This window comes from Aspergillus brasiliensis (assembly GCF_001889945.1).
Source record: "Aspergillus brasiliensis CBS 101740 unplaced genomic scaffold ASPBRscaffold_3, whole genome shotgun sequence".
In the NCBI taxonomy this organism is placed as follows: domain Eukaryota; kingdom Fungi; phylum Ascomycota; class Eurotiomycetes; order Eurotiales; family Aspergillaceae; genus Aspergillus; species Aspergillus brasiliensis.
The window spans coordinates 3403520-3429788 of record NW_027137444.1 but is presented as its reverse complement, the minus strand read 5'-3'; the positions used below and the strand labels follow the sequence as shown (position 1 = coordinate 3429788).

At 46.7% G+C, this 26269-nt stretch overlaps 8 protein-coding genes and 1 non-coding gene across 9 annotated transcripts; 7 read left to right on the top strand and 2 right to left on the bottom strand.

Moving 5' to 3' along the window:
* Positions 1-167: 167 nt before the first annotated feature.
* ASPBRDRAFT_118454 (vWA domain-containing protein) lies at positions 168-4367 on the top strand (the record flags this gene model as incomplete). The annotated part of the gene is made up of 5 exons (XM_067617175.1): positions 168-552; positions 608-927; positions 991-1244; positions 3918-3940; positions 4003-4367. The coding sequence occupies 5 exons, from the start codon at positions 168-170 to the stop codon at positions 4365-4367; spliced, it is 1347 nt and encodes a 448-aa protein (XP_067482578.1).
* On the top strand, positions 4293-4967 carry ASPBRDRAFT_148138 (uncharacterized protein; the record flags this gene model as incomplete). The annotated part of the gene is made up of 3 exons (XM_067619282.1): positions 4293-4363; positions 4436-4559; positions 4617-4967. A coding segment is annotated over exon 3 (300 nt), but the record flags the coding sequence as incomplete, so codon positions are not given.
* Positions 4968-7058: 2091 nt separating this feature from the next.
* ASPBRDRAFT_40616 (Zn(II)2Cys6 transcription factor domain-containing protein) lies at positions 7059-8368 on the bottom strand. Its single transcript, XM_067624392.1, has one exon. The coding sequence runs from the start codon at positions 8320-8322 to the stop codon at positions 7195-7197; it is 1128 nt and encodes a 375-aa protein (XP_067482576.1). The 5' UTR covers positions 8323-8368; the 3' UTR covers positions 7059-7194.
* Positions 8369-8559: 191 nt separating this feature from the next.
* On the top strand, positions 8560-10009 carry ASPBRDRAFT_148134 (RTA1 domain-containing protein). Its single transcript, XM_067619281.1, has 3 exons — positions 8560-9128; positions 9186-9434; positions 9503-10009. The coding sequence occupies exons 1-3, from the start codon at positions 8963-8965 to the stop codon at positions 9946-9948; spliced, it is 861 nt and encodes a 286-aa protein (XP_067482575.1). The 5' UTR covers positions 8560-8962; the 3' UTR covers positions 9949-10009.
* A 331-nt stretch (positions 10010-10340) lies between these two features.
* ASPBRDRAFT_118446 (pyridoxal phosphate-dependent decarboxylase family protein) lies at positions 10341-11741 on the bottom strand (the record flags this gene model as incomplete). The annotated part of the gene is made up of 1 exon (XM_067617174.1): positions 10341-11741. One exon carries the CDS (start codon positions 11739-11741, stop codon positions 10341-10343), a length of 1401 nt encoding a protein of 466 aa, XP_067482574.1.
* Positions 11742-12737: 996 nt separating this feature from the next.
* Positions 12738-12808, top strand: ASPBRDRAFT_t82. The gene has a single exon. It is a non-coding gene; the product is annotated as a tRNA-Gly (tRNA).
* Positions 12809-13991: 1183 nt separating this feature from the next.
* Positions 13992-16299, top strand: sit1 (putative siderochrome-iron transporter Sit1; the record flags this gene model as incomplete). The annotated part of the gene is made up of 12 exons (XM_067621735.1): positions 13992-14213; positions 14266-14349; positions 14402-14477; positions 14528-14592; positions 14662-14766; positions 14823-14916; positions 14963-15288; positions 15337-15394; positions 15440-15533; positions 15590-15777; positions 15832-15891; positions 15938-16299. 12 exons carry the CDS (start codon positions 13992-13994, stop codon positions 16297-16299), a joined length of 1734 nt encoding a protein of 577 aa, XP_067482573.1.
* Positions 16300-16856: 557 nt separating this feature from the next.
* Positions 16857-23048, top strand: ASPBRDRAFT_193969 (uncharacterized protein; the record flags this gene model as incomplete). Its single annotated transcript, XM_067620697.1, has 11 exons — positions 16857-17171; positions 17239-17950; positions 18025-18255; positions 18696-18988; positions 19048-20198; positions 20252-20465; positions 20523-20786; positions 20855-21052; positions 21111-21620; positions 21687-22189; positions 22253-23048. The coding sequence occupies 11 exons, from the start codon at positions 16857-16859 to the stop codon at positions 23046-23048; spliced, it is 5187 nt and encodes a 1728-aa protein (XP_067482572.1).
* A 2077-nt stretch (positions 23049-25125) lies between these two features.
* ASPBRDRAFT_40606 (uncharacterized protein) lies at positions 25126-25813 on the top strand. Its single transcript, XM_067624389.1, has one exon. It carries the CDS (start codon positions 25462-25464, stop codon positions 25705-25707), a length of 246 nt encoding a protein of 81 aa, XP_067482571.1. The 5' UTR covers positions 25126-25461; the 3' UTR covers positions 25708-25813.
* The last annotated feature ends 456 nt before the right edge of the window (positions 25814-26269 follow it).

Here is a 26269-nt window from a genome sequence, read left to right as displayed (position 1 = left end):
CTACCTTATCAAGGAGTTATGTGCTGGCATCTGTATGGCGACAACATTATAGATGTCGCGCCAAAGGCAGAGAGACAAACAATGCACAAATTCCTCTTGTCTAACTATAGCCACCCCTACAGATATCAGCAACGATTACTTTCATTGTCAGAGCACTAGCTATGGATATGGATCTGGACTTTAGCGACGAGTCTGATGCCTCAAGTGTTGATGAGGAAGAAATCTTTATCAACGAGATTGTCGCCGAGGTTGTCGATCGGTTTCTCACAGAATTCAGTCGACACCTCGGAGTCACACAGCCGGATAACTCGGCACCCCAACGCTCGTTGGAGCCCAAGGTGCCCGAGTCCGAGGGAGAATATCGAGAATATGTCTGGAATTACATTGAGAAAAATCTCCGTTCGTATTACCAACCGGGGGACCAATACGTGGAGCAGATAGTGAAGAGTGCAGCTGCCCGGGCGAAGGGTCTCACGCAGAAGTATGAGTTGGACCCAGCAACCACACCAAAGGTGGCCATCATGGCCTTATATGATTTTGTGATACTTTGCGGTATGCTTATCCACTTCCCCAGAACCCCCGCTTCTGTGCTGACCTCATACCATAGATGATAGCAAGTCGATGAGAAAAGACAAAGGCACCCGCATAAGAGCTCTCGAAGATACTTGTCAGCGTGTTGCTGAGATCGCCAACGAAGTACAAGACCAGGACGTGTACCTTCGGTTCTTGAACAACTCAGAAGATCAGCATTTGGGGAAATTGTCCCCCATAGAGATTCAAAATCAATTGAAGAAGGTCAAATATCTCGGAGTGACCAGACTCGGGAATGTGCTCCAAACCAAGATTGTCGCGCCTCTCATATTCGATCCGTTGGAGAATAACCTACCGGCGAAGCCACTCATCGTTATCGTCGTAACCGATGGACATGTGAGTATTGCCGGCCTTCTTCACTATATACTGGATACAATACTAATCTAATGTGAACATCAGCCGCAAGGTGAACCCGAGAACTGTTTCGCGGAGACTATTATGGATTGCAAAAAGAGGTTGAGCGAGCTTTCCGAGCAGCAGGCGGGAGCAATATTTATCATCTCCCGGGTCGGCAATGATGCCAATGCAGAGACCTTCCTGAGTAGTCTCCGGATGAACGAGGAAATACAAGAGATGATCTATTGTTGTCAAGATCAGCTGGATGACCGGCGGGAGGTGTTCCTTAGGGCTGGGAAAGCCCATGGATACACTTCGTATGTAAGTTTACCTTCTTTTGCTTTGTGCTCAACATACTACTGTTGCGCTTTCTAACACCTTGGTATAGCTGATCAACTTGTTTGAGGCTGCACTAGATAGCCAGGCTAAGTAAGACAAGCCACGGTGACGTGACTACTTTTTTCTTTGTATGAGAATACATCTTCTCTGAATATATTGTACTTAAATTTTTCCTTTTACTTCCTGGGATATCATATATGTCATCAGAACTACAATAGTAGAATCCTGTATTACTGATCACCTGACGATGTATGAAACCACATCGGCTTACGCACCGCGATGCTGCAGATGCAATGCAGCTGTCACCATGTCACGAGGTCCGTGTTGCAGAAACTAAAGCCCGAAATTATTCATCCCCAATGTAGTTGTGATTGGCTGTTCTTTGAATGTGTGTACTTAGAAGAACAGCGCCTCCACTGTCAAACCGATGCTTGATACCAAAACAACAAGATCTAAAGTAAATCAATGAATCCTCCTCCCCGACGCATGATATTGAATATCAAAATTCTCAACCCTCGACGTCAATATTGACAAAGTATACATTCAATTCCTCATTCACTTCGTAGATTAGGACTTGAAGTCTTCCAATTACTTGTTGCTCTCTCAGAACACAATCTTCTACATATCTCAGCTTTCTATCTATCAACACATGGCCCCATCCCCTTATCATTAGAATGATATCGCACCCTACGTCACGTTCCACCCAACTTGACACACCCCCTAGTCTAATATTGCCTTAAATCGACTCACCATTTCTCAGCACAGCCCTACTCGATGTCCGGGAGCTCGATGAGTGCCGGGAAAGACCCTATCCGAACTGAAAGTCAGATATTACGCACGTCAAGAGGTTAGAGGAGAGCTACCGCCACGGGATAAAGCATACCGTTCCCGATTGTCGTATGGGGGTATCAATCGCCCTCGAAGATTGGGAAGGTCTTTTTGAGCGTAATGGCCCACAAGATGCAAGAAAGATGATATCGGGACACTACTTACTGTAGAGTACGCCATTAATGAGTGGAGTGGAATGATTAATTACCGATATCGCTCATTGATGGTCTAGCGTCACTACGCATGAAAAGCCAACAAGCACATGATCTCACACTTGTGTGTGGCTGAATCCGATGATGTGGAGAATTGCCTTTACGCCTCTTACTCTAGATGCCGGACAGCATCGGAAATATTTGCATTACTAAACCTGATCAAGCTAATGGCAGTAATGAGGAAGGAATACGAAGAACTCTCCTCTGATCAGAAGGCGGATATCACTGAGATACCCCCGGAGGCAGGTCAATGGGTATCCAAATTTGATGTTGTGTGCTAATTAATCTAGTACGAAGGAATACCTCTGCGGCTCTGATGTCTACAATAAAGACATGCTAACTCCGGAGATGCTGCTTACACTGCGCGTGAATCCACAACTGGTTTCAAGCAAGGTTGTCTGGAGCAGAAACAAAAAAACGTCAAAGGAGGGCATCATCTAGCAATGTTGAAGAATGCCAAAGTTTGGCAGCATCAATCACTCAGCATCACATTGAAGTGGGTGAATTGCGTCATGGCCCTCATCAGACATGAGGAAATAGGTACCGTATCCGAAAAAATACTGTCAAACGATGTATGGGAGATGCCACTTTTAATTCCACTATATACCTATACCACTGAATCTACTTGAGCTAGTGTCTTGATCGTGGCCGTATTTGCTTGGTTAGCAAGGCCACAGATCCACTACAAGCCGCACACGCTATAGCTACCAACATTACAACCCCTGCGCTGAAGCTGAGATTTGAAAAAGTTTAAAGCTACGCTACAGCTTTTTTTTATCGGAAGAATGGTGAATATATGGCTCAAGATAAAGAGGAAGTGCTAAATTCCGTCCTGAATCTAGTGACATTGACTCCCAAATGCCACGTATACTGGGACAGCGTACTCTTCAGTTCAATGCCCTGTGGCGTATCGGAAGATAGGAGTTCGATAGATCTTCAGCTCTATTGACTCTGCACTCAAGGCTCTGAAAGGTTGACTAATGATCTATGTTATTGATAAACACCTTATTTGTTTCACTATACTGCCGGAGACTAGATGTATTATCCTACAGGATAATACTCACTAGGTCACAGCGACCTCATGTCTAGCGATGAGGATGTCTCATCGTCGCTTGCCTGGCCACAACCCCTGTTCAGTTTGCCCGAATGGATGAAGATGAAGGGTTCAGCTTGCTAGCACGCTTAATATCTAACGCAATGAAGTCTGGTTCAATATGTGATCACAAAAGCTAGTTAAATAATGTTGTAATGGGGGTTTCCGAGACTTAAATCTAGATTTACACATATTATAGAAATTTAGTACAATTATTCTCATGAGAAGGCTGATTTCTAAAAGCATTAGTGGCCTGTACGACAGGGAGGTACCGTGCGATCTAGAACCAGGGTTTGTCTTACCTACGATTTCTCTTATGACTGACTTAGCTCTAATCGCCCCCCAAATCCAATGAATATAATAGTAGGTCCCATCACATCCGTGTCTCTTATATCGTCTCAACCCATACAAGATCGTCAAAGTACTGACTGACCACCTGCCGATCTACTTCTCACACTTCGAGATATGTCGATAGTTATCAACTCAGAAGTGGTTGAGCTTGATAGCCTGGTACCCAGGGTCGTGGACTGTGAACGCGAAGGTTAGCTATTATAGCTCTGCTGCTATTTGGTATCCACTCTGCTAATGCACTGACTGTTTCAGATGAAGACGTCGAAAAGTTCATCCCCTGGATCTTCAGACATACGGATCTTGTGGACTGGGACTGCACGCAGGGCTGGCCGAAAGACGATTTTCTCTTCCAGGCCTTGTTTGCTAAACTAGTCGACTATATTGAGGAGCAAGGACATGCAGGGATGATCGAAGATATATTGTCCAAGGAGACGGGGATTTCAAACATTTTGAATCCCAGGGGGACAATCGAATTGCCCAGAAAAAGCTGGAAGGTCGGTGGACGATCATCCCATACGAATTTTATCTGGTCGCAGAGCCATATATTTGCCGACTTGATCCGGAATATCTATCATAGACTTGATGATTTGGATGAAGAAGCCCCGGGAGTTGGGTAAGTGACAAAATCCTTGTTGTAACACGGTTTATCTCAGCATGATGGTAACATATCTTCTCTACTCACTAGTGTTATACCATTCCCACGTGATGTCGTATACGCAGTGGGTAGGTCACCATATGCCGCCCGAATCGAGGCTAATGTTCATGTTGGAAAACGAGATGATTTTACACCGATAGTCTCTTTTACTGGGGTACGTATGCCAACTACTTCTTGGGAAAAGTCCGTTTTGTTTTCTAATGGGATACAGTGGTACGATGGACAAACTTGGAACGAACACTTGACAGACATAATCTGCACTATGCTGGGACATCTGACGAGGAATTTCAGAAGCCCGCATAGAGGGGTCCAAAGCCAGGAAGTCTTCGTCGTTGGTTTCCATGGGCCATATCTTCACATCTGCCGTGGATACTTCCCGCAAGACCTGATTTCTAGGGTATATCTAGATGGATGCGCAGATGATGAAGAGTTTGATCTGCAGTTTACAAGGGGGTATAATCTATATTTGAAAGAAGATTGGCTTGCAGCTATGCGTGCACTGACCAGATTGCTTCGATATCTCCTTAGTGGAAAGGCAATGGTTGCAGGTGTGCCCAGAAAGGTGTAGGACGGATGGGCGTGATGGTTGGCATTATCTACATAGATTGGGATGGTTGAATGGGCCAAGCTGCAACTAGTCGCCCTAAGTCTGCAGCTAGACAGTGTTGCACGCCCGTGACTTGCGTTCTCTCGCATGTTATCTGGCATCTCTGCAAGCTCTCGGGAGGCCATTCTCCATTAAGCAAAAGCAATAAAAGCGGACACTACAACAACAACGGTATTACATTGCGTTTATTAGTAATCTATATTACATATTAATGAACAAACAATCATAATTTGAAGATAAAAGTAAGTAATCGTATCACTCGCCAAGGCAGTCTCGCTATCATAACACCATCATGGCGATGTTGCTAACTCTGGGGAGAAGCGAGCACAGCTAAGATCGTGGCCACAATGCTTGTGGGACTTCTGGCCCGCCCGGTGTGAGATGTGGCCTCCAAGTCACGTAGACCACAATCGAGCGGCCCATACAATCGCGCGGCCCACCTTGAAATGCTATACATATAATGGTTTTTTCAATCAAAGATATTTCGAACTAATAAATATAAGTAAGACTTAATATTGAATATATAGTTTGTAGTAATATCAAATACACTTTGGATTACTTTCCTGAAATCTCACATCTATCACAATATGTCATTAAGATAAATTACCTGTATTGTAACTGTAAAATAGTCATACTACGTATTTCTAGCATAGAATTAATCTAGAAAGTTTGTGAAAGTTCTCGAAAATTTATACCGATAATCTTAATCAATATACAATACTAGACCTTCTAGAGCCTTGTAGTTGTTGAGGTACAACAATATCAAAAAAGTAGTTCTTATAGTTATGGCATTTCAAGGTGGGCCGCGCGATTGTGGTCTACGTTTAGTTAGCATAAACAGTAGTTAGTGAGTCAGCTGTTGGCTAAGAATGGGGGCTGTCTGGCACCAAATCAAGGGTCACTTATCTGAAATGTGAAAGTCAACTACTAGTAGTAGTCCTATCTCGGTATTGAAGGTGCAGATTGTCCCTCATAGGACGTCAGCAAGGAAATCTGCACTTTGCATAGCCTTGTCCCCATTTTTGATCGTCCAAAAAGGCCTTCAAGCAGCCTCTACTAACAGAGGGAAAGTTGAATCAATCGCATATAAATTATCCCTCCCTTTCATCATGATTCATTCAGCTTTTCAATCGTCACAATGGCGCTCAGTGTCTCTAGCTACGCGACCGTCATAACGATCCTGTTGGTACGATAGTCTCCCGGCGACTTCATTAAAATTAGCTGATTCGTTTCAGCTTCCTATTCTCCTAGCAATAAAACGGCTCTACTTCCACCCTCTCTCCTGCTACAATGGCCCTCGTCTCTGGGCGCTGACGCGGGTTCCTTACATGCTTGCCTTCCGGGCGGGTCGGCTTGCTCATGACATTAAAAGATTCCACGATATATATTCCTGCTGGGTGATTAGGGGCATCGGACCAGGATAAATTGAGCAAATGCAGTATGGTATACTCGCTTTATCATGGAAAAGCTCGGTTCACGAAGCTCAAGATAAATTGGAGCTGGTTGTGCAGCCTAATTGTACAAAGAGTACGCGGTTAGTCGGTCTAAAGGGGTCTATAATTCAACTAACTGTCTCGATCTTAGACTTTACCACTTTTACATTTTGCGCTTGATTGAGGTATTTGGGGTGTGCTGGGATATTAGGGTGAGTGGTAGTTGGGTTTAATTCTTTCTAAGGTGATTTCTTGTTAATCTTGTATGTTTTGAGCTCACTGGGCAAAAGCACTTATTGAAACCCAGTGAGTTTTAGATATCCTTAGACCATGTTGAGGTGTTTCCAGACCACGTTGAGCTCCAACCCAGCTGTGGGACAATAATGAAACTGAGCTATTAGGTTCACAAAAACCTTTTGAAGAACAATACCACCGTCAGTAATATCCTCTTCTTAGGCCTGACGCTTGATCTACTTCGCATATATGATTAAGATGCATCCAGCCTATTAGCAAACATGCCTCAGGTTCTTTCCCAGGCGATTGAGAGGATGTGGTTGAAGTCCATTGGGGAATTCCGGGGCTATAAGGCAAGATGCTAGTATACGCCTCCAACAATAGCGGTACTTAATTGATAACTGAGGGACGGCTCTTTTCGAGGTAAACCACTGGAAAGACTGATATTATAGCACGCGACCGTGAAATATGCTCCGATATAATTTTCCTATGAAGGTGGACTGCATGGCTGAGCTTTATGGCCCCCGGGCTATAGCATTCCGCGCCCATGCAAGCTCTGGCCCATAGTCTGGGCCCAAATGATATATAGCAATATTCACCAAAAACGCACCCCAACCATCTAACCACCAGTTCTCAGCCATCAATTCAAGGGCAACGCCGTAATGCGCAAGCACCAAAAGTGCAGTCGCATGATTTGCATGCAACAAATCCAAGTACTCCACATTTACCACGGCAGGCCACCTCATCATTATGGAAGCCGTATTTGCCACACTGATTGCCTGTTGCAGTAGGTCGAGGAGTTTTTGAACGGATTTCTCAATCACTAAGCTCGTGCTATCATGGCAGTCCGGCCGGGAAGATCGCCTCAGATGGTCATGCATGTCCGATATGCGAGTATATAGTTCCCGCGCATGCGTTGTCTTCGCTTCCTCACGTGGCTGCTCGCCGAGTTTCAGTAAATCTCTCATACCGCCTGCTTCAATCCATGGGCGAGCCTGCGCCACTATTGAAGCTACTCCCCGGATCAACATGAAGACCTCAAGAACCGCCGACAGACGCTGAGCTCCTGGATCGGCCTTTGGTCCATGCGCAGCAAATGAGAACATGACGACGAAACAGGCAAACGCAAACAAAGCATGGCAGTTTCCCGAAGTCACGTTGTTTAGAAGAGGCTTACACAAAGATAGCGAGATGTTGTTGTGCGTCATGGCGGCTTCGGTGTACTTGTGTCGTCTCTCGAGAGGGCCATGGTGACTTAGGTGAAGTGCAGATAGTGCCAGCAGACTGTGCATCAAAAATGGATGCGATAAAGCCTCCTGCGGAACAAACTCGCGCAGGACCTTCTCGGTGGATCTGTCGTGCACCAGTGTCTGCACGGTCGCCACGTGCCAGTGGTTCAGGAACTCCAAGTCCAGCAATGGTAGCTGGGTATTGTCATTTCTCGGTATGGAATCAGCACGGATAATAGATGCAGCAGGGCTGTGGTCCGATGTTGGAGGTACGAATTGACCCTCGAATGAACATCTTATGTGCTTCTTCTGGCAGGAGCTGCAAATAGGTCGAAACTCGTCGCATTTTATCCGACGGTGTTTGCACTGGGCACAACCGTGATGGGACTTGGAATGAGATCTTCGAGATGGCATGCCATTTACCTACTCCCCGTGGACCCTGCAAATAACACCGTCGCTCTGCCGATGTGGTGCGCTCTTGGAGGCGAACTCCGGGGGAATTCCTTAGTCTCGGCGTGTGACACCTGAGGCATCAGTTTGGACTGTAAACTATCCTTCTTTGGGAATGGTTTTCGAGATGGGGATCAGAACCAGTTCTTCTCGGCTAATCAGCAACTGTTTTTGATTCCACCCATCTATTCTTATTCCCCCAGCCGTCTTTTGAGAGATGAACAGTTTGCATAACCACAGCAGCCCAGTCACAATCATCGATATGTCCAGATCTTTGCCTAATATGGGTGCACCATTTCGATCTCACGCGAAAATCAATGACTAAGCGTATCGCCTGCGGACATTATGCAACAGTTGAGGACGCGTTCAGTGGGACCTGAGGGCCTCTGCTATCAGTTAAATGGCGTTTCCCTTTCTGAAAAGGGCATAGTTTTCGACTGAGATGAATATGCTCTCATCATATGTGATTCCCGAAATAAGGCCTTTTAAAGCATGGCCTGCCCTGCGCTCCAGACTGCTCTGCACTTGAACTAGAAGCCTGTACATTTCTGCCAAAAAGGAACGATAAGAGGGAAAAGGGAGAGGGAAAATAAAGCTGGATCAAATGGCGCTTGCAAATCGTTCAGGCTTTGAATACTACTATTATTACCCCTCTCTAGCAGCGGCGGTGATATTCATCATCTGCTTTCTACTGACCACGCTCTTGCACACGTTCCAGCTTATCCGGACGAAAACATGGTTCTTTATACCGTTTCTTATCGGAGGATACTGTAAGTCAGGGCGCATTGTACAAGGTTACTGAGCAATCCTAATATGTCCCGCTGCAGTTGAATTCGTCGGCTACTGCGCCCGTGCCGTCTCTAGCAACCAGTCCCCAAACTGGACCTTAGGCCCTTTCCTAATCAACTCACTGCTTCCTCTAGTAGCGCCTGCTCTCTTTGCGGCTAGTATATATATGGAATTGGGGAGGTTGATAATCGTTCTTCATGCTCAACAACACAGCCTTATCCGAGTGAAATGGTTGACCAAGATCTTCGTCACCGGTGACGTTTTATCATTCCTTCTTCAAGCTGGAGGTAGGGGCAACTGCAGTTGACGAGTAATTGTTACCAACGCCTGCTAATCCCATCATCCTCACCTACAGGAGCCGGTCTTATGGGTAGTCACTCTCAGAGTGGTGCCGAGAATGGGTCGCATATTATCGTTGGCGGTCTCGTCGTCCAGATCGTTTTCTTCGGTTTCTTCATAATAACCACGGCAATCTTCCACCGTCGCATGAATCAAAGCCCTACACCATATTCCCTTGAAATCAACTGGCAAAAGCTTATCTGGGTGTTATATTCGGCTAGTGTGCTCATCCTTGTGCGGTCGATTTACCGCCTTATCGAGTATATCCAAGGGTTCGGTGGATATTTGCTTTCGCATGAAGTGTATCTCTATGTATTCGACGCCCTACTTATGTTTGCGGTTATGCTGATATTCCATGTCGTCCATCCGAGCGAGCTTAATGCTTGGTTGAAGTCGGGTGGACTAGTCAGCAAAGGGTTTCGGTTCGAAAGGCTGAATGGGAATGCGATTCCCATCAACTGAGACTTTATATTCTTATATCCAATGAGACTCAGTCTTCAATAATGAAATCAGTTTGCCTGTGAAAATGATTATGGTCCTATACTCTAGCTAGACTTCGTGTGGTAAGACAGACTTAGTTGTGATGGTCCACGATAGCACATCGGGAAACGTATCCATTCGGTGCTGCTGTATATAACGCAATATTTGTCAAACCAAATAAAGTGGGTTGCATGTGTTCAATGGTCAGCTGACCAAAACAATCTGAAGCACTCAATCCCAAATGCGGCATTCATTACGCAACTCACACTCACTCACCCCCTCACTCCAACTTGTGTTACGCCATTCTTGCTTGAGACAACGAAACACACCGTCAACAGCGGTATGATACTTAGACTCCTCGACATTGTTTAATTTTATTCTTTGGTTTCCTTGCTAATCAGTCGTGCATTCCGATCTAGAGCGTTGATAACATCGCGGATGTCGTTATCAGTGGTCTGTGGGTTGATGGTACACATCCGAAGGCATACCACCCCCTGAATGCGAGTGGTGAAAACGACTGCGATATTCTGAGCAGCCAGCCTCTTGGAGACAAGAATGTTGATATTGTCGATATTATCTGCGCTCATTCCACAAGGATTGAATCGGAAGTTGATAACAGCCATGCTACTAGGTGTGACGATCTCCCAATCTTCAAGCTTACTCAGTTCAGACGCAACGAGGTTGGAAAGTTCAAAACCGCGCAGAATCATCCGGTCAATCATGTCTGTCCCCAGAATATGTAGGGAGAACCAGAGCCTCATGTGACGAGCTGGTCGTGTCAATTCGATCCCAAAGTTGAAAGGATTCTCAATATATCCGTCTTCGACATCGTGTAAGAAGTGCGCCGTCGTTGCGAAACTCTCCCTTGGATGGAGCTTGTCCTTGAAAAGGATAACACTACAGCCGTAGGTTTGGAAGAACCATTTGTGCGGGTCCCAGGCGATGCTATCAGCGCGACCTATGCCTTTTATGAGGTTCTTACGCGATTCGCAGAAAGCAACGGAGCCCCCATAAGCAGCGTCGACGTGCATCCACATTTTGTGCTTTGTTGCTATTTCTGCAATTGCGTCTAGTGGATCAATACTTCCAGTACTGGTCGAGCCGCAGGTTGCGATTACAGCGTACGGCTTCAAGCCATTTTCGATGTCATGGGCGATAGCCCGGCGAAGACTCTCCGGATCCATTTTGAATTCCGCATCGCAAGGCACATTTCTTATCTGGTGCTCTAACATGCCCGTTACACGGAGCACTTTTGCTATACAGAAGTGCGTCTCCTCTGTTACATATGCTGTTGCTTTTGTGCGCATGTCATCTTCCACAAGCTGGTCCCGTGCAACAGTCAACGCGGTCAGGCAAGCAAGGGAGGCACCGGAAACAAACTGTCCCCCTGCTGTTGGAGGCAGTCCAAACTTTTCGGCTACCCAGCGGAGGATAGATTCTTCTGCCGCGCAGATACCGGAACCTGACTCCGAACTTCCTGCATAATTGTTGAAGGCCGTTGAGATAACGTCACCCAGCCACGATAGTGGAGAGGCTGCCGATGGTACAAAGGCAAAGAATCTTGGATGGTTGACGCTGAATCGATAGGAGAGGATCTCTTCAAATTCTTGCACAACGTCTTCTAACGGCCTCCCTTGGTCAGGCGGAGAAGACCTCAACAATTTAGCCAGCTGCTCTTTTGTTGGACGTTTGACTAAGGTTGCTTTATCGCTCAGGAGTTTGTCTCCGACAATGCCTGGAAGACCTTGAAGTGCATCTTTCACAATTCCGTCCATAGCGATGGGCCACTAAGCTGTACGTGGCAAGTTCCAGGGGTCAGTGTAGCCCCGTCTCGATATAATTGCCGTGTTATTCGAGTTTTGATGGTCACCATCCTCAGTACCCGTGGGAATCAGGAATCCAAACATTTCTTTTTGGTTATATAGTATGCTATGATATCAGGGGCTCATCATCCATCATGCAGGAGGAGCTAATGCGAGCAGCCGCATCCGGAAGATCAAGGGTGTCCACTGGCACATTCCACCCTTCATCTGGAAATTATCTATCACTTGCAGGGCAGGGTGCATGTTCTGTGCTAGATAGAGCATAGTAGTTTGCCTCTCGCTGTTGGCTTTGAGAACCGTAACAGGTATCGTTGGTTAAGGTTCGGCAAGAAGTCCGGGTATCAAGGTTCCTCTTATCATGACTTGGTCATCGGGTCCAGGTTTCGCCAAGCTACTTGGAAAGCCTTCAGGACATCATGTAGCTTTCCAGGGATAGAGAGCCTATTTCGCTCGCGAGCCGGCTACTAGTCGTAAATGCCTTGTCGAGCGGTGCTCGAACATGCTTTGCGGATAAGAGAGTAGTGTATCCGCTTCTTGTCCCTCTCACCTCGTTGTGCTCAGGGCGTCGCATGCTCTCATCCCATTCTATGAGATTTCTGTATTTGGAGACACGCAGAGTTGATTATTTCCTTGCTGGGCTTTTACTGGGATGATTTGTGTTACACTCGTGGGACCGCCCCTTGCGATAAAATATGTCACCAACCCTAATTGTGCTAGAAATGATAATCACAAGAAGTAGTAGCAACCCTCGCACAATGTAAAGTTCAATTGAAGGACGTGTAGGCAGATCATTCACATGACATCCTAGATATGGTAAAACCTAGATTATACACGTCAGGCCCTTGTGTCATAGGGAACAGTGTATGGCCAGATAGAGTGGGAAACTTTGTTTAGCTCCTAGTAGGGAAGGATATTTATTGAAATTAGGCACATCTTCTCAAGCAAGTAGCATCATTGGTCTAGTGGTAGAATTCATCGTTGCCATCGATGAGGCCCGTGTTCGATTCACGGATGATGCAATGTGATTTCTCTTTTTGTTTTGTTTTTACATACCCGCCCTCTTCGAACGCATCAATTGGTTTTCTCCTTCTCCCGCCTACCTAGCTTATCTGCAAGCATTGCTTATCCACACGGGTGTTTACTGAGTCGTGTCCGTTGAAAGAACTATCTTTCGTTCGAAAACTGATTATACTGTTCTGTCTCCCGTCACTAACTGCCCCGGTTCACCCCACCATTCCAAGCTTACTTCTGTTGGCAGATCCCTGGCATATGCGGCAGTAAGGCTGTGTGTCATTCCACAATTTCGACACAAGGGCTAGGACAACAATGTCATGCACAAGAATGATGATCCGAACACGTGGTCCGCACCGAATAATGCATCTCACAAGACTGGATGCTTAGAGTAGACCGGTAATATTTCCCGTGGATTGTGATCTAACCGATGTCAATTGTATGATGTGCGCTCGGTCGGCTTGACTGGATGACTTGAAAGTTATGGAGCTTCTGATATTTTTAAAAAATGTCAGTGGAAAAATGGTACTTGTGATGTAGTGAAGATGCGCAGAGGTCGTTGACTGCGGAGGTGAGGATATGTAGTAGTCTGGAAAAGAGCAAAGGCAAAATCCATAGTCATTGCTCAACAGTATATTCAACTGCTCAGCATGACGCCAGCCAGGTGCACATATCTAAAAAATGTCCTCATCCAGGAATGACGCGCCATGTGGTGATTTAACCTGAGCATATGAAGTAGCAGTTGGAGTTGCGTCAAATCGGCCAGAGCTGCTCATCATGATATTAGTATTACACCCTGCAACTCCCACCAGTGGATGGCCACAACGTATCGTGTTCTCCGATCGGCAGTTTTGTAGAGGTAGAGAAGTTCCTGTTCATGTGAATAATTTCAATGCAGATTAACTACAGCGATGCAGCACAACTTATCAGATTCAAGTTGGGTCTTTCCGGACTTTGACTTCGTTCATCAGATAAGATAGAAAGTAAAATGTCTATGAAAAGGATGAAAGTTGGTTTTTATTCCCGTCACTTAGGTATTAGCTGATGTTGGGATGATGGCCGCTGACGTTCTTCCTACTCTCTCACACTTTTATCCCCTCAAATCCCTCCACTCTCTTTCACTCTTCTGCTTTTTCATCAGCTCCAAAGCTCCCTTCGGATACTTGACTGAAGAGTGAGGCTCGAGCTACAATGCATCATAACAAGGAGAGCTCTCATGCCACCGAGGCTCACCTTTCGGCTCATGATGTGCAGGGTCCTGGCGTAACACCGGGACTTGAAAGTCCTGGTGTCAAGCGGATTGAGGCTCTTTCATCTCACCTACATATTCTCGATCGCGTGTTCCTTTTCTGTGGAATATTCCTCATTGCCTACGTCTACGGTCTCGATGGGCTATTGCGGGGTACTTATCAGGTTGGCTTCCACTGCAACTTTACGGAACCATCAAATGCTCATGGCTCCACAGCCTTACGCTACGGCATCTTATGGATCTCATAGCTTGTTGTCGAGTGTCGATATCCTCAGAGCGGTTATTGCAGCAGCAGCGCAGGTTAGTGGCCTCTTGTGCCTTCAGTTCAGACACTAATTGCCCTGTTTCACAGCCAACTGCAGCTAAAATCGCCGACGTCTTTGGGAGAGTGGAATTAATTTTGGTCTCGATATTTTTCTACACCCTTGGTACTGGGCGCAATCCTTCTTGAGTCGCTATGTTCTAACCACCTGAACAGGTACTATAATTGAGGCGTCCGCAAGTTCGGTCGAGCAGTTTGCTGCGGGCGCCGTGTTGTACCAGGTGAGAATTGAGTTCGGGCTGGCCTGTCAGATGCTGGTTTATTTGGGCTAACTTGGTGATGTGCAATAGATCGGATACACGGCCATTATCCTACTGGTCGAGGTTTTGGTTGCGGACGTCACCTCACTTCGCTCCCGTCTGGTGTTCTCATATATTCCAACACTTCCATTTCTGGTAAGGTGGACTGTTTTAAGAGCCTGGAATTGCTTGATCTCAGCTGATGCCGGTAGATAAACACTTGGGTCAGTGGCAACATAACTGAGGCTGTTCTTGCAGCGACTACATGGCGCTGGGGAATCGGCATGTTCGCTGTCATCTATCCTAGTAGGTAGATGTCCACCTGGATCAAATCGCTGCTGACAATATCCAGTTTGCACAATGCCCCTTCTCGTGATCCTATATATTGTACACTACAGAGCCAAGAAAGATGGTACCTTGGACCATATCGCAAGCTCCTTCCGCACTTTAGGTGTTCGCCGCCTGGCGATCGAGTTATTCTGGAAGTTGGACGTAACTGGTATCATCGTGATAATTGCATCTCTTGCCATGATTCTGGTACCTCTCACGATAGCCGGCGGGTTAAAGTCCCAGTGGAAGAAAGCGAAGATCATCGCCCCTCTCATTGTGGGGCTGTGTTGTATTCCGGCATGGGTTGTTTGGGAGAGAACATGCAAGCATCCCATGGTTCCATTCAAGGTACGAAGCCAGCACATTTGGAATTCTTTAATACTAACGAACCTATAGCTGCTAAAAGATAGAGCGGTTTGGGGCGCCTTGGGGATTGCTGTTACGTTAAACACTGGTAAGCAGGAGCGTGTCCTTCTGTTTCATGTCTAACGAGGTGCAGCATGGGCCCTTCAAAGCGAATATCTCTACACTGTCCTCGTTGTTAGCTTTGATGAAAGTATCACAAGCGCAACGAGGATCAGGTCGCTTTATAGGTAAGCTGCTGGAAATTCCCTTGATTGTACAGACGTCGAACTTATACTTCTCACAGCTTTGCCAGTGTCCTCACTGGATCCCTGCTAGGCCTTGTAGTCTTCAAGGTCAGGCGACTCAAGCCATTTATCGTTGGAGGTACACTGCTGTTCATGGTGGCCTATGGAATCCTGATCTATTACCGTGGAGGGCCTACGTCATCCAGTCATTCGGGGATAATTGGCGGCCAGATCCTTCTGGGCATTGGTAAGTCCAGATACATTAGTTCCCATTTGATTGAGACTGACTAGTGTATCTTAGCTGGAGGATTGTTTCCCTACCCTGCGCAGGCCAGCATCCAAGCTGCCACCAAGCATGAGCGTGAGTCTTCCCATTCCTTCTCTCAATTGGATCTAACGTCAGAAAGACTTGGCCGTTGTCACAGGATTATTTCTAGCCTGCTACAATATCGGCACTGCAGTAGGAGGAAGCATTTCTGGAGCGGTCTGGACCCAAGTTCTCCCCGGAGAGCTAAACAGCAGACTCGGTAACGCCACATTGGCCACTCAAGCGTTTATGGATCCGTTCGCATTCAGCGCTACTTACCCAATTGGGACTCCGGATCGCGATGCCGTGGTGGTTGCTTACAAGCATACGCAAATGCTGTTGTGCATTACTGGCATTTGCTTGACCGTGCCCCTGGTTGGATTTTCTCTCTGCACCCGCAACTTGATTCTGACGAAAGAGCAAAGTTTCGCACATGCAGAAGAGAATGGCGACGAAGCTTGATTATCTATGACAACATATTAGTGCGGGGTCGTAGATGGTAATTTCGGGATCGTAGCAGAAGGCTGTGGTTGCTTAGAAGTATAGTGCTTATTGATGATACCTTCTTGCCTTAATTGCTTATTGGAACATGAGATTTCAGAATTGTACCACATTATCATAAGCTACAATTCTATAGTATTTGAATAAAACCAGGGCGTATTGAACTAATGACACCACTGTAACAAATGTTCAGGCCGACATTGTCTATTTCGAAGCTTCGTTAGCCAGCTACCTTCCATGGAAACTTCGCCAACGGTTCCTGTAACGTTACAACCACCACTGACGCGCACATTTGGATGTGTACCAGGCACTCGGAAGAGGATGTGTTTCAGGTGGGTGATGTCAAGTTTAAGTATCACATTTGAACTGAATGTGAAGATGATGCTACCTCAAGTAGCATTTATACTGGAGGGGCGGCCTCAACACATCATGTCTCATGGCGTGTTGAGCCTAATTGATGGTTCGCTACCTCGTCTTCCAGATCTGCTTCGGAAAACCTCAATGTCTATTCACCGATCATGTCCGCCAATTTTGATGCTATATGGGAGGACCTCCTCGGAGATCTGAAGACACTTCCTGCTATTTCGTTCGATGGATTTGCGCGTCGCATCCATTACCGAGCTCGCTGGAATAGTGACTTCAACAGTTTGAGGAAGTACATTGACACTGACCAGCCATATCCTCCTGGTGATGAGAGCCACAACCAGGAGCTTGATGGCAAATATACCGGGGAAGACTTCAGCCGGCTGGGGAATTTCTTCCTTGCTGCTGAGCTCATGAGCATCGATGATGATGGCACGTGGCAGATACTCATGGCAGCGAAACTTGCACCGGTCAGTCCTTCACTCCATCACGGCCACGAACTTCTGAGATAGCTAACTGAGGACTCATTAATCTTAGTACCTCATTATCTTTACCCCCGAAGTACTACGAGGCCTCATGTCGATGTGTCTTGCCGAGCATCTCAATACTAAGTTCAAAAGCAATGGTCATCCTAGCCTCATGGAGCTAGCAAATACTGCCGGGTTTGCGGATTACTTTATTAACAGAATACAAACCAAGTCTTTCATCATCAACCTTGCCTTGACTGATCCCACAAGGTCAGATCATTTGTTTAGCATTTCAATCCTTCTGGTCGCAGACTATCTGAAGTACAAAACTGCATATCTTGACATATGGAAATTGCTCTCAAAAGACAGACCTAGCTTCAAGGCACTCCATGCATGGTCCCTTGTGGCATGGGATGAACAGGGACGACGCAGTGAACGGGAGACAGACAACATTCTGACGAACTGTGGTATAGTCGCGACAATGCCATATTGTTCTGTGCTAGGCTCGCTGTCAACTTTCGAGGCACTGAACTTGTTCTACGCAGCAGTAAAAACTGCGCTTGATACAGACTCCTTTCCAGAACTCCGCCCATACCTTGATAGTATTGAAGCAAGTCTGAATAGGTTAATTAACGAAGAAGCTATCATCAACGAGTTTGTAAGCTACTCCGAGAAGCTCTACACAACCTTCTACCACAACATGTCCGGGAAGTGGCGTGACGCTATACGCACCGCGTGGAGAGAAAGAAATACTGGTGCCATTACAGACTGGGTCAACAAGGGTTAGTGGCTCGCCCACCGCAGCGTACTTCATGTGGGTGCAGTGCGATATGAGCAAAGCTAACGTTGATGATAGTCACGTCCTCGAGTAGTAATATGAATGCAATTTCCCTCTCGTCGGAGCGATTGCAGTCTAGTATCTTACCTGGGACGCACCTAAATCTTTCCCGAGGCGAATCAAAACATATAGAAAGTCTTACGAATAACAACCAATTCCTTGTGTCCGCGAAGCCGCCGCCGCAATATAGCCACCAGGGATACGGCACCGTAACGTCGAAGAATGTGAAAGTGTGCTCGGTCGGTTTCAGTAAGCTTCCCATTGATTGATAGGGAGGCGCTACCGCCACACCAGCCTCCGCTCATGCCACCCTTCTGCCTACCATATAGAGTAGGGCGTATTTTTGATGCAGGCAGAGTTATTACCGTCTACTGTCCTAGGTAATTTGCCTGAGGACCTATTGTCTGCCTGAGATATTATAGTACCGCTTATTTTTCCAACTACATTCCTCACCTGCGGTCATTATCTCTGCCTGGGGCATAAGTTTCTATGTTGAGGCCATAACCTTGTTGCCTTAGATATAAACTTATGCAACATGGCAGGCGGTAGTAATTTTGCATGCATTGAGAACAAAACTTGCTCTATCTATGATAAGCGGGAGGGTGTGGCATGAGCGAAGGCCGCTGTGGCAGTAGCGTCTCCCTCTTTGATATACTCTATGAGCTTTCAAGTTAATGGAGTAATTGCAGACGGTGAGAAGCCCTTCACAACACCCTCGCAAGCATTCTACACTACTACTGGACTTCGAGCGGTAGATCCAGATGCCGCCAAAGCAAGCTGTCCACATGCCCAGATTGGGCCATTGAGGAGGGGACATGTTCTCTATCACCTCACTGGCGATCTCGATAAGTACGAAACTGTGGAAATAAGGTCCATAGAAGTGGGCCATGAATCAGAGCAGACTGTGTACAGCGTATCGCTGTGGGCAGGCGAGCAATCGCATCATGCAAATGGGTACCTCGTTGCCATCAATGACCCCGCCGTGAGTTCAAACGGGCCTTCGATGCCATTTCTAGTATTTTGTTCTTATAAGATTATTAGATATCCGTCGAATCCACGGCCCGCGCCCTTCGTGCCCTTCCGCCTAAGAAGCGGCTCTCACTTCTTGCATCATACCACGAGCTCAGTTCAACGTTCACGAAGAATGACATTCAATCTATTCATGAGCGGCTGAACTTCGAACTTTTTGGAAGCTATGAGAAGAGAGACGAAGGCCCAATCTTACGCTCCGAGGTTTTCCCAACCATTGTCTCTCCTAGTGACCAGCTTAAGGCGATGAAATATAACCCTCGGCGTCTACCCGATGGCATTCCCCTTGACAGGGTACAAAGGAAGTTTTCACTACTCGCAAAGGGTGACAGTAACCTGCCTTCGGCGTACTCGCTGCCCGAGGTTGGTGTCATAGATGGCTGTATTCTTATAAATGGCGAGCCTCAGATGAGATCCAAGTTGAACCGTCAAAGGCGGACGTTTCAATGGACGCGCAGAGTCCCAGGGAATATGTTCGAGCATGGAGTCTTGTCCCTTTACCACCACGGACTGTCGGGTAACGGTGTGGTACTCATTTCGACCACAGATGCACCACAAGACTGCCCAAAGCAGGACGTCCAAGCATTCGAGGCATTGCCAACAAGCGTAGCAGGTGACATTCAGCTGCTACAAGCTAAGAGAAAAGCAGGTGAAAATGGCGACGACGACGACGATGGCGAATACCAACCTCTTATCACAGTCTCAATGAAGTACGACAAAAACACATGGGCACCGGATGACCCAATAGAGGAACCGAAGGACCCTATAACTGGTATGGACGTGCAATGGGGCTTCTTGTACCCTCCCGATGGTTCCCAAACCACAGCAACAAGAATACCTATTCTCGATGAGCTCAGGGATCGACTCAATGAAAAATATAATCGAGAATTTGAAAGGCTCTATGATAGCTGGGAGGTCGTACTCGATGACGGCAGGATCAGAGCAACCGTGGAATTTAACCTCGCAAGTGTTGTGCCATTTATCTCCGATGCCGGGATGGACGTCAATACAGTGAATGTGAATTTCAAGTCCAAATTGGGAATTGATATCACACTTCCCATACTTTTCCAGTCATTCTACATCGACTATGATGTGGATCTTTACACTGTTAAGGGCGCCATCTTTGACTACAACCCTCTGATGCGTGACACAAAAGGAGATAGGTGGGTAGCCATCTGTGACATGCGTATTGATTTTTTGTGCTCACATAATACAGGCATTTCATTTGCGGAACTTCCGACATTAATAGTTCCGAGATTTACAAGATGCGATTGAAGGCCTCGAGAGCCTATGCAGATTGTGCGAGTTTGATTGCGCCGACCGCGTTCACTTCGGCCTTGCAACCAGCGGACGTGACCGAACAGTTGCATCTGCTGCAAGAGCCTACAGTTGATGAGCTTCTCAATCCATATGGCTATGACGAGGTTGCAGTAAGTTACAAGCGCCTATAGCCAAGTAGCCATAGCTGATCAAATCTCGCGGCACAGATTCATAATATGACTCAGGTTCTCATCAAGTCGATGATGTTCTACCACATGGATGACGACCAGCGCGAGAAATTGACCGGTCAGAGCAAGCCCAAAGATCTACCTTTGAGTTTAGCAGGCAATCTCCCGACGTACTTGCAGAACTTCTTTCGAGAAAAGTACGCCCCCGCGTTTGTATGTCAGTCGGTAATGCGTTATGAAAAGTATGAAGACAAGTTCACGGAGCAGGAAAAAAAGAATATGCGGTATTGGTGGGACGGGAATGTGAGTATTGTGCGACCTAGCAAACCTCCGATGACTGGGTGAAACTGACTGTACTTTTTGTGTTGAAGGGTGAGAAGTGTCTTGCAAAGTCCAAGGAGTATGCGGAAATCAACCGTCGGGCTTCTCTCGAAGCTGTTCGCGAATTCAATGCAGACGTGCTTGACAAATATTTCGACGATAACCCGAAAGATTGGGCCTGCACCCTTTATTCCGCACTGAAGAATAAGGGCCGTATGTATGGATATTTAGCACATCCTATCCAGGGCGTAAGTAAGACGATTACGCTTATATTGGGAGCCTTTATTGACACAATGCTTCATGCAGAGCGTTAATGTGATCAACCGCGAGTGCTGTATCCTTGACGCATTAGCACCATCAGAAGGACTAGCCGATCAGTGGTTCGAGTATTTCGTGGGCTTTGCTAGTGAGCGTCAAATTCGCTATCCTTACATCGACCCAGATGAAGATCTGGCTAGCCAGTGGCTACATGATTCGATGAAGGACCTTATTCAACGCGTTCTTGAAGGAGATCCTTCCGTCGATGAGGATGTCCGCAAGGGACTGGGAAAGGACATCGAAGAGTTTGAAAAGGCGAATGGACTTGATCAGACCGCAACCGCCGAGGCTAGGGCCAGCAATATCGTGGAGAAGGGTGCGGTGTTTTTCGGAGAGGCGAAGAAGTGGCTGACCGCAGTAGGCAAAGGCCTTGCAGTTGCTTTGCAAGGTACGCGGCTGTTTCAACTGGCAGAAGCCAGCTTTGAGCAGGTAGCAAAAGCTATCGGGGACACCTTGCCAGGGCTGAAAAAGCTGAAACCGATCGCTACGATAGGCATGGTATGTCATTGGGACCTCTTCTTGGCGATCGTACTGGATAAGATCGAGCTGATCCAGGTTCACTAGGTCGCATTTTACATCTTCCAACTTGCATCGACTCTATATGGTCTTATCACGGATTGGGGCAACATGGAAGACGCTAAAAAAGCAGTGGTAATCTTGGAGATGATACAGACCGTCGTGAATGGCATCAGTCAAGCTCGGGATGCCTGGAACAATTACAAAAATAGGGATAATGCCACCACTCCAGAGGACAGCTTAGATACCGCCGCTTTAGACCAGAAAGTTGAAAAGTCTGTTGCGGAAAGTGGAGGCAGTCTTGCTGAGATGTCCGACGAGATCAATGGCGAAGGCACATTCAACGAGATTGTTGGCGATCACTTGCTCCCAGAGGGCCCAGCTACTAAGGCAGACAATGAAGGACGTTGGGGCGAAGGCGTCGATGAACCGCCAGAGAATGTCCCGGCCGGCGGGGAGGAATTGGTGTCCAAGTGGGGTGTATCCGGGAATGCTGTCAAAATACTGAATGCTTTCTTGGGGATTGGATTAGTTGTTGCAATGACCTTCAGGTTAGCTTGCTTTTTCAGTCTTCTTGCCGTCTTGTTAACTGGCATCGACTAATCACATCACAGCCTGGTTCAGGACTGGGACAAATTGACAACGGGAGGAAAGATCATTAACACGATCGCTCTGCTTTCGCAAACACTCACCGTGATTCTGGATATTGTGGAAGTGGGCTCATCTATTGGACTCTACACCGTCACGGGAGTATTCGCCACGGTGTTGCCCGTACTCGGGGCTGTGCTCGCCGTTCTTGGCGTCGTGATGATGCTCATCAACCTGTTCGTGAACTTGTTTGGTGGCTCCCCACCTCCCGACCCGGTACAGGAATTCATCGACCATGTAGGCAAAGGCTTAGTCGGGGGATTTGAGAATGCGCCGCCGCCGAAGCTCAAGTACACTATCCCCAGCGTCATCTATCAATCCGGCAAAGTGACCGGCATCACCATCAAGGGCGAGAACACCACGTCCGATGAGATCAGCATCCCGAATGCACGCATTATCGTGACTAGCGGCAGCGATGACGTCTGTCTATTTTCTACGAATGATTTCGAACTGGTGGAGGATACGGACACCAATAAAGATTCGGAGGGACATCTCTATGTGACCCCGGACAGCAAAGCCGAGGGGACATTGTCCAGCAGCGTTCTGGGTGACGAAACAGAGTACCATGAGTTCGACCTAGTGGTCGGGGGGAATAAAAAGGATACGGAGAACAGTTTGCACAAATTGATCTTGCAGGCCAAGGAGAGCTTCACTGCGGTGTGGACGGGGAAGATTAACAAAACAGGTCGGAGCGTGCTTGAGATCATTGAGAAGTCGGACCTCGATAAATGCCATGTTCAGTATACGGTGGCGAGGGTTTGAGAAGCCCGAATTATGTTGTTATTGTTTGTTCCAGCCAACAGAATGGGAAGCCTCGTTTGTTGATACGGCGATGTTTTAGCCAACAGAATGACATTCGGATGGTGTTATTGACACACGGGGTTATCCTAGCGATCGTATTCGTCGGTGCCTTGAAACTGATGATTTAAAATCCCTCAGTGATAATTGGGTGCTTTGAAGATACTGCGTCCCGTTAGTAAGAGATATCTCTCGAGTCTGTGGAAGCGATGCGACCGTGATCGCGTCGATGGAATAGAACCATCTAGAGCCGTTTAGTTCGTTCGGTTGGGCAGGTAGTAGATACTAGATAGATAGTAGTCAGTCAGTCAGGTGCCGCCGACCGAGCGGGCCAGGGCCAGCTAACTAGTAACTAGCGCGCCAGCATGGAAATTTGGGAAACTCGGGCGAGGCGAGGCGAGAAGAAGAACAAGAAAAATCAGGGCGAGAGCGTGATCAACAGGGGGTGGAGGAGCTGCTAAGCATTCATCACATCAATACCAGCACACGTCTCCTGATCCGGGTGCGTAGAATAGTCCAGCATCATTCATACGACCTCCTCAATTAGAATATTTTGGAAGATTAGTAGTCGTCATCAATTGATCTATCCGCATGAGATGATTATCATCATCATCCCTTGAAACAATAATGAAAGAAAACGGTCGCATGCCATCCCATCAATTGATTGATGGGCGACGTTACGCGAAACATGCCCAGGACTGAGGAATTGAGGGGGCTGCGATGTGTTGCAAGACTAAGAAGAGGTCCGGGCGGCGGAAATATCCCCGTGACAGGGAAAACATTTTGCTTGGCGGGTGGTGGTGGTGCTGGTTCCCGATGCCGAGTTCCCGCGGATTTTGAGTTTTCTCTTCCTTCCTTAGTAGTATAGCAGAGTCATTTGTATGGTTCCATCTAATCAGCGGGTTGATTGATGTCCATATCTTACTTTTCGTTTGTGCGTTCCGTTCCGGTATCCGGATTTTATTGTCAACCAACAATTGAAGTAGTTACCGTCTTGTTGTCCCTGGACCTGAATTGATCGGCAAGCATTGCTCAGTAGTATACAAGTAAATCTGATACTCATATAGGACTAGTATACATTTTCCATTACTCGGCTTTTGAATCTTGGCAGATATTGGGTACATCATCAATCTTCTCATTGTCCTCGTCATCATGAATATGGAATGAGGAGATTGACCGACTTGAAGCCAGTAGTAAGAAGTATTTGGCTTATTGATATGGAGTATACGTGTACGTTGTGTCCTTTGTTGGTACGGAATGGACGATCGCGAATTTTAGAGCGGTGTACCGTGATGTGTTTTAATGGTATAGTCATATGTTGGGAAATGAGTGAGTGAGTGACTACTAACTACGTAGATAGTTACGGTGTATACTCTGCTGTGTGTCACATCTGGACCTCAAACTAGAAAGCAAGCCAGAAAAAGAATCGGAGAAATATTAAAGTTTCAGACAGACGGACATCACCCAGCGGAAAGTCTCCTTCAGCTGCCGCTGCCATGGTACACAGCTACAGGATGTGGTGGATTCAACCCGATTGCCACTCTTTTCGGTCGGGATCCCGTGTTGCACTCAGCATTCTTCATTAGTGAGCTGGGTGAAGGAGGGTGGTTGGAACTTGGAAGAGTTACGTACAACTATTGCTAGTCGACACCTGATGATCTCGACTGATCTATGCGAAAAGTAGAGAGTAATAATAATTACGGGCTGGATGGCGAAAATCTATCAACCCAACGCGCCGATTTAACCGAGTAGATAGTATCCTACTATCATGAATATCGGTGATGGTGGTTGGGTGAGTCAGTAAGAGTGTTGGGTAAGAAGAAAAAACTTTTTCAGCTTCTAGACTGCCGTCGACTTAGACGTGAACCTTTCGATGCGTGATTTGATAAGGGTGGCGTTGCTTGTTGCTTTCCCGTTTTTTTTCACTAGGGACTAAACCCAAAGCAGAGTAGCAGCTAGCCACGTTCTACGGTTCTAGTCCTTGCAAATCGCCTGTTCGGATCCAAAGTGCCGTTCGGTCGGGATTATTTTTGGAATGGGGGCTTTGGGTTGGGATTTTGCTGTTCGCATGATCAGCAAGAAAAAAAAAGAAAAAGAAAAAAAAGGGAAAAATCAGGATGGGATGAACAAAATAACGCAAGTCAGGAACCAAGGAGTCATAGAAGAAAAAAGTTATATAAACTCCCTTCTGGTACCGTCGATTTGCACTTGGAATCATCATCCAACAAAGCAAAGCAAAGCAAGCAAGCAAAGCATTAGCTTCTCTTCTCTCTACATCATCGCATTCCAATTACCTCCACACAAGTCTATACTACGACTTTCTACAACCAATTACAAACACATCATCTACATTCCTCAAACAACAACCACCATCAAAATGACTATCCCTTATCCCTTGATCGGCCCTGAATCCTACGGCCTTGGCTCCAAGTCTGCTCGTCGCAACCGCAGCACCCCCAGCACCCCTGGCAGCGTTGACAGCAACGTCGTCGATGCCGCTTTCGCCAAGGAAATCCAGTCCCAGGAGCATTTGGATTCTTGCGCTAGCAGCAGCAAGTCGTCTGAGAAGAAATGGAAGGCCAAGTTCTCGAGGAAGTATGTATCCTCTACAGATTCCATATGAATACCTGAATACTAACAATGAATTAATAGGTTCAGTTTCCTCCACTTCGCTTGAGTGACACCACTACATACACCACACTACACTACACTACGAACAAAACGACAACATACTCATCAACAATAATAATGATCGCTGGACGGAAATAGCAAAGCAAAGCAAAGCATGGGTGTTGGATTGGATTGGATTGCATAGTTGGGAGCCTTGGTTTTTGCATCATATCATGATTGTTATGGATAATTTAGATAATACTTAATTAATACCCGCGGGATATGCACGCTTGCATTGATGATGATATTACTTTACTTTGCTCATGTAGTGTATACTGTATAGAATGGAAGAATGTAGAGTATGACATCGGAAAATTGATCCTACTAATCTATACAGTACTCTGCAGAAACCTGCTTGAAGATAGTAATCCTCATCCTGCAAGACGAATAATCCCTGCTGTCACACGCACATCATACATCCACTATCTACCTAGTTAATTTACTATCTACTAAGTACTGACTGTAGTGACTCAAAAACCGGTTTCAACCTTCTAGAACAGCCCAGACACACACTA

What these genes read in the sequence shown, in the direction of transcription:
- ASPBRDRAFT_40616 (XM_067624392.1), bottom strand. Translation starts at nt 8,322, where the DNA reads ATGCCATCTCGAAGATCTCATTCCAAGTCCCATCACGGTTGTGCCCAG.
- ASPBRDRAFT_148134 (XM_067619281.1), top strand. Translation starts at nt 8,963, where the DNA reads ATGGCGCTTGCAAATCGTTCAGGCTTTGAATACTACTATTATTACCCC. An exon ending in GTTTCTTATCGGAGGATACT is followed by an intron (nt 9,129 to 9,185) that starts GTAAGTCAGGGC and finishes GTCCCGCTGCAG; the next exon opens with TTGAATTCGTCGGCTACTGC. An exon ending in ATTCCTTCTTCAAGCTGGAG is followed by an intron (nt 9,435 to 9,502) that starts GTAGGGGCAACT and finishes CCTCACCTACAG; the next exon opens with GAGCCGGTCTTATGGGTAGT.
- ASPBRDRAFT_40606 (XM_067624389.1), top strand. Translation starts at nt 25,462, where the DNA reads ATGACTATCCCTTATCCCTTGATCGGCCCTGAATCCTACGGCCTTGGC.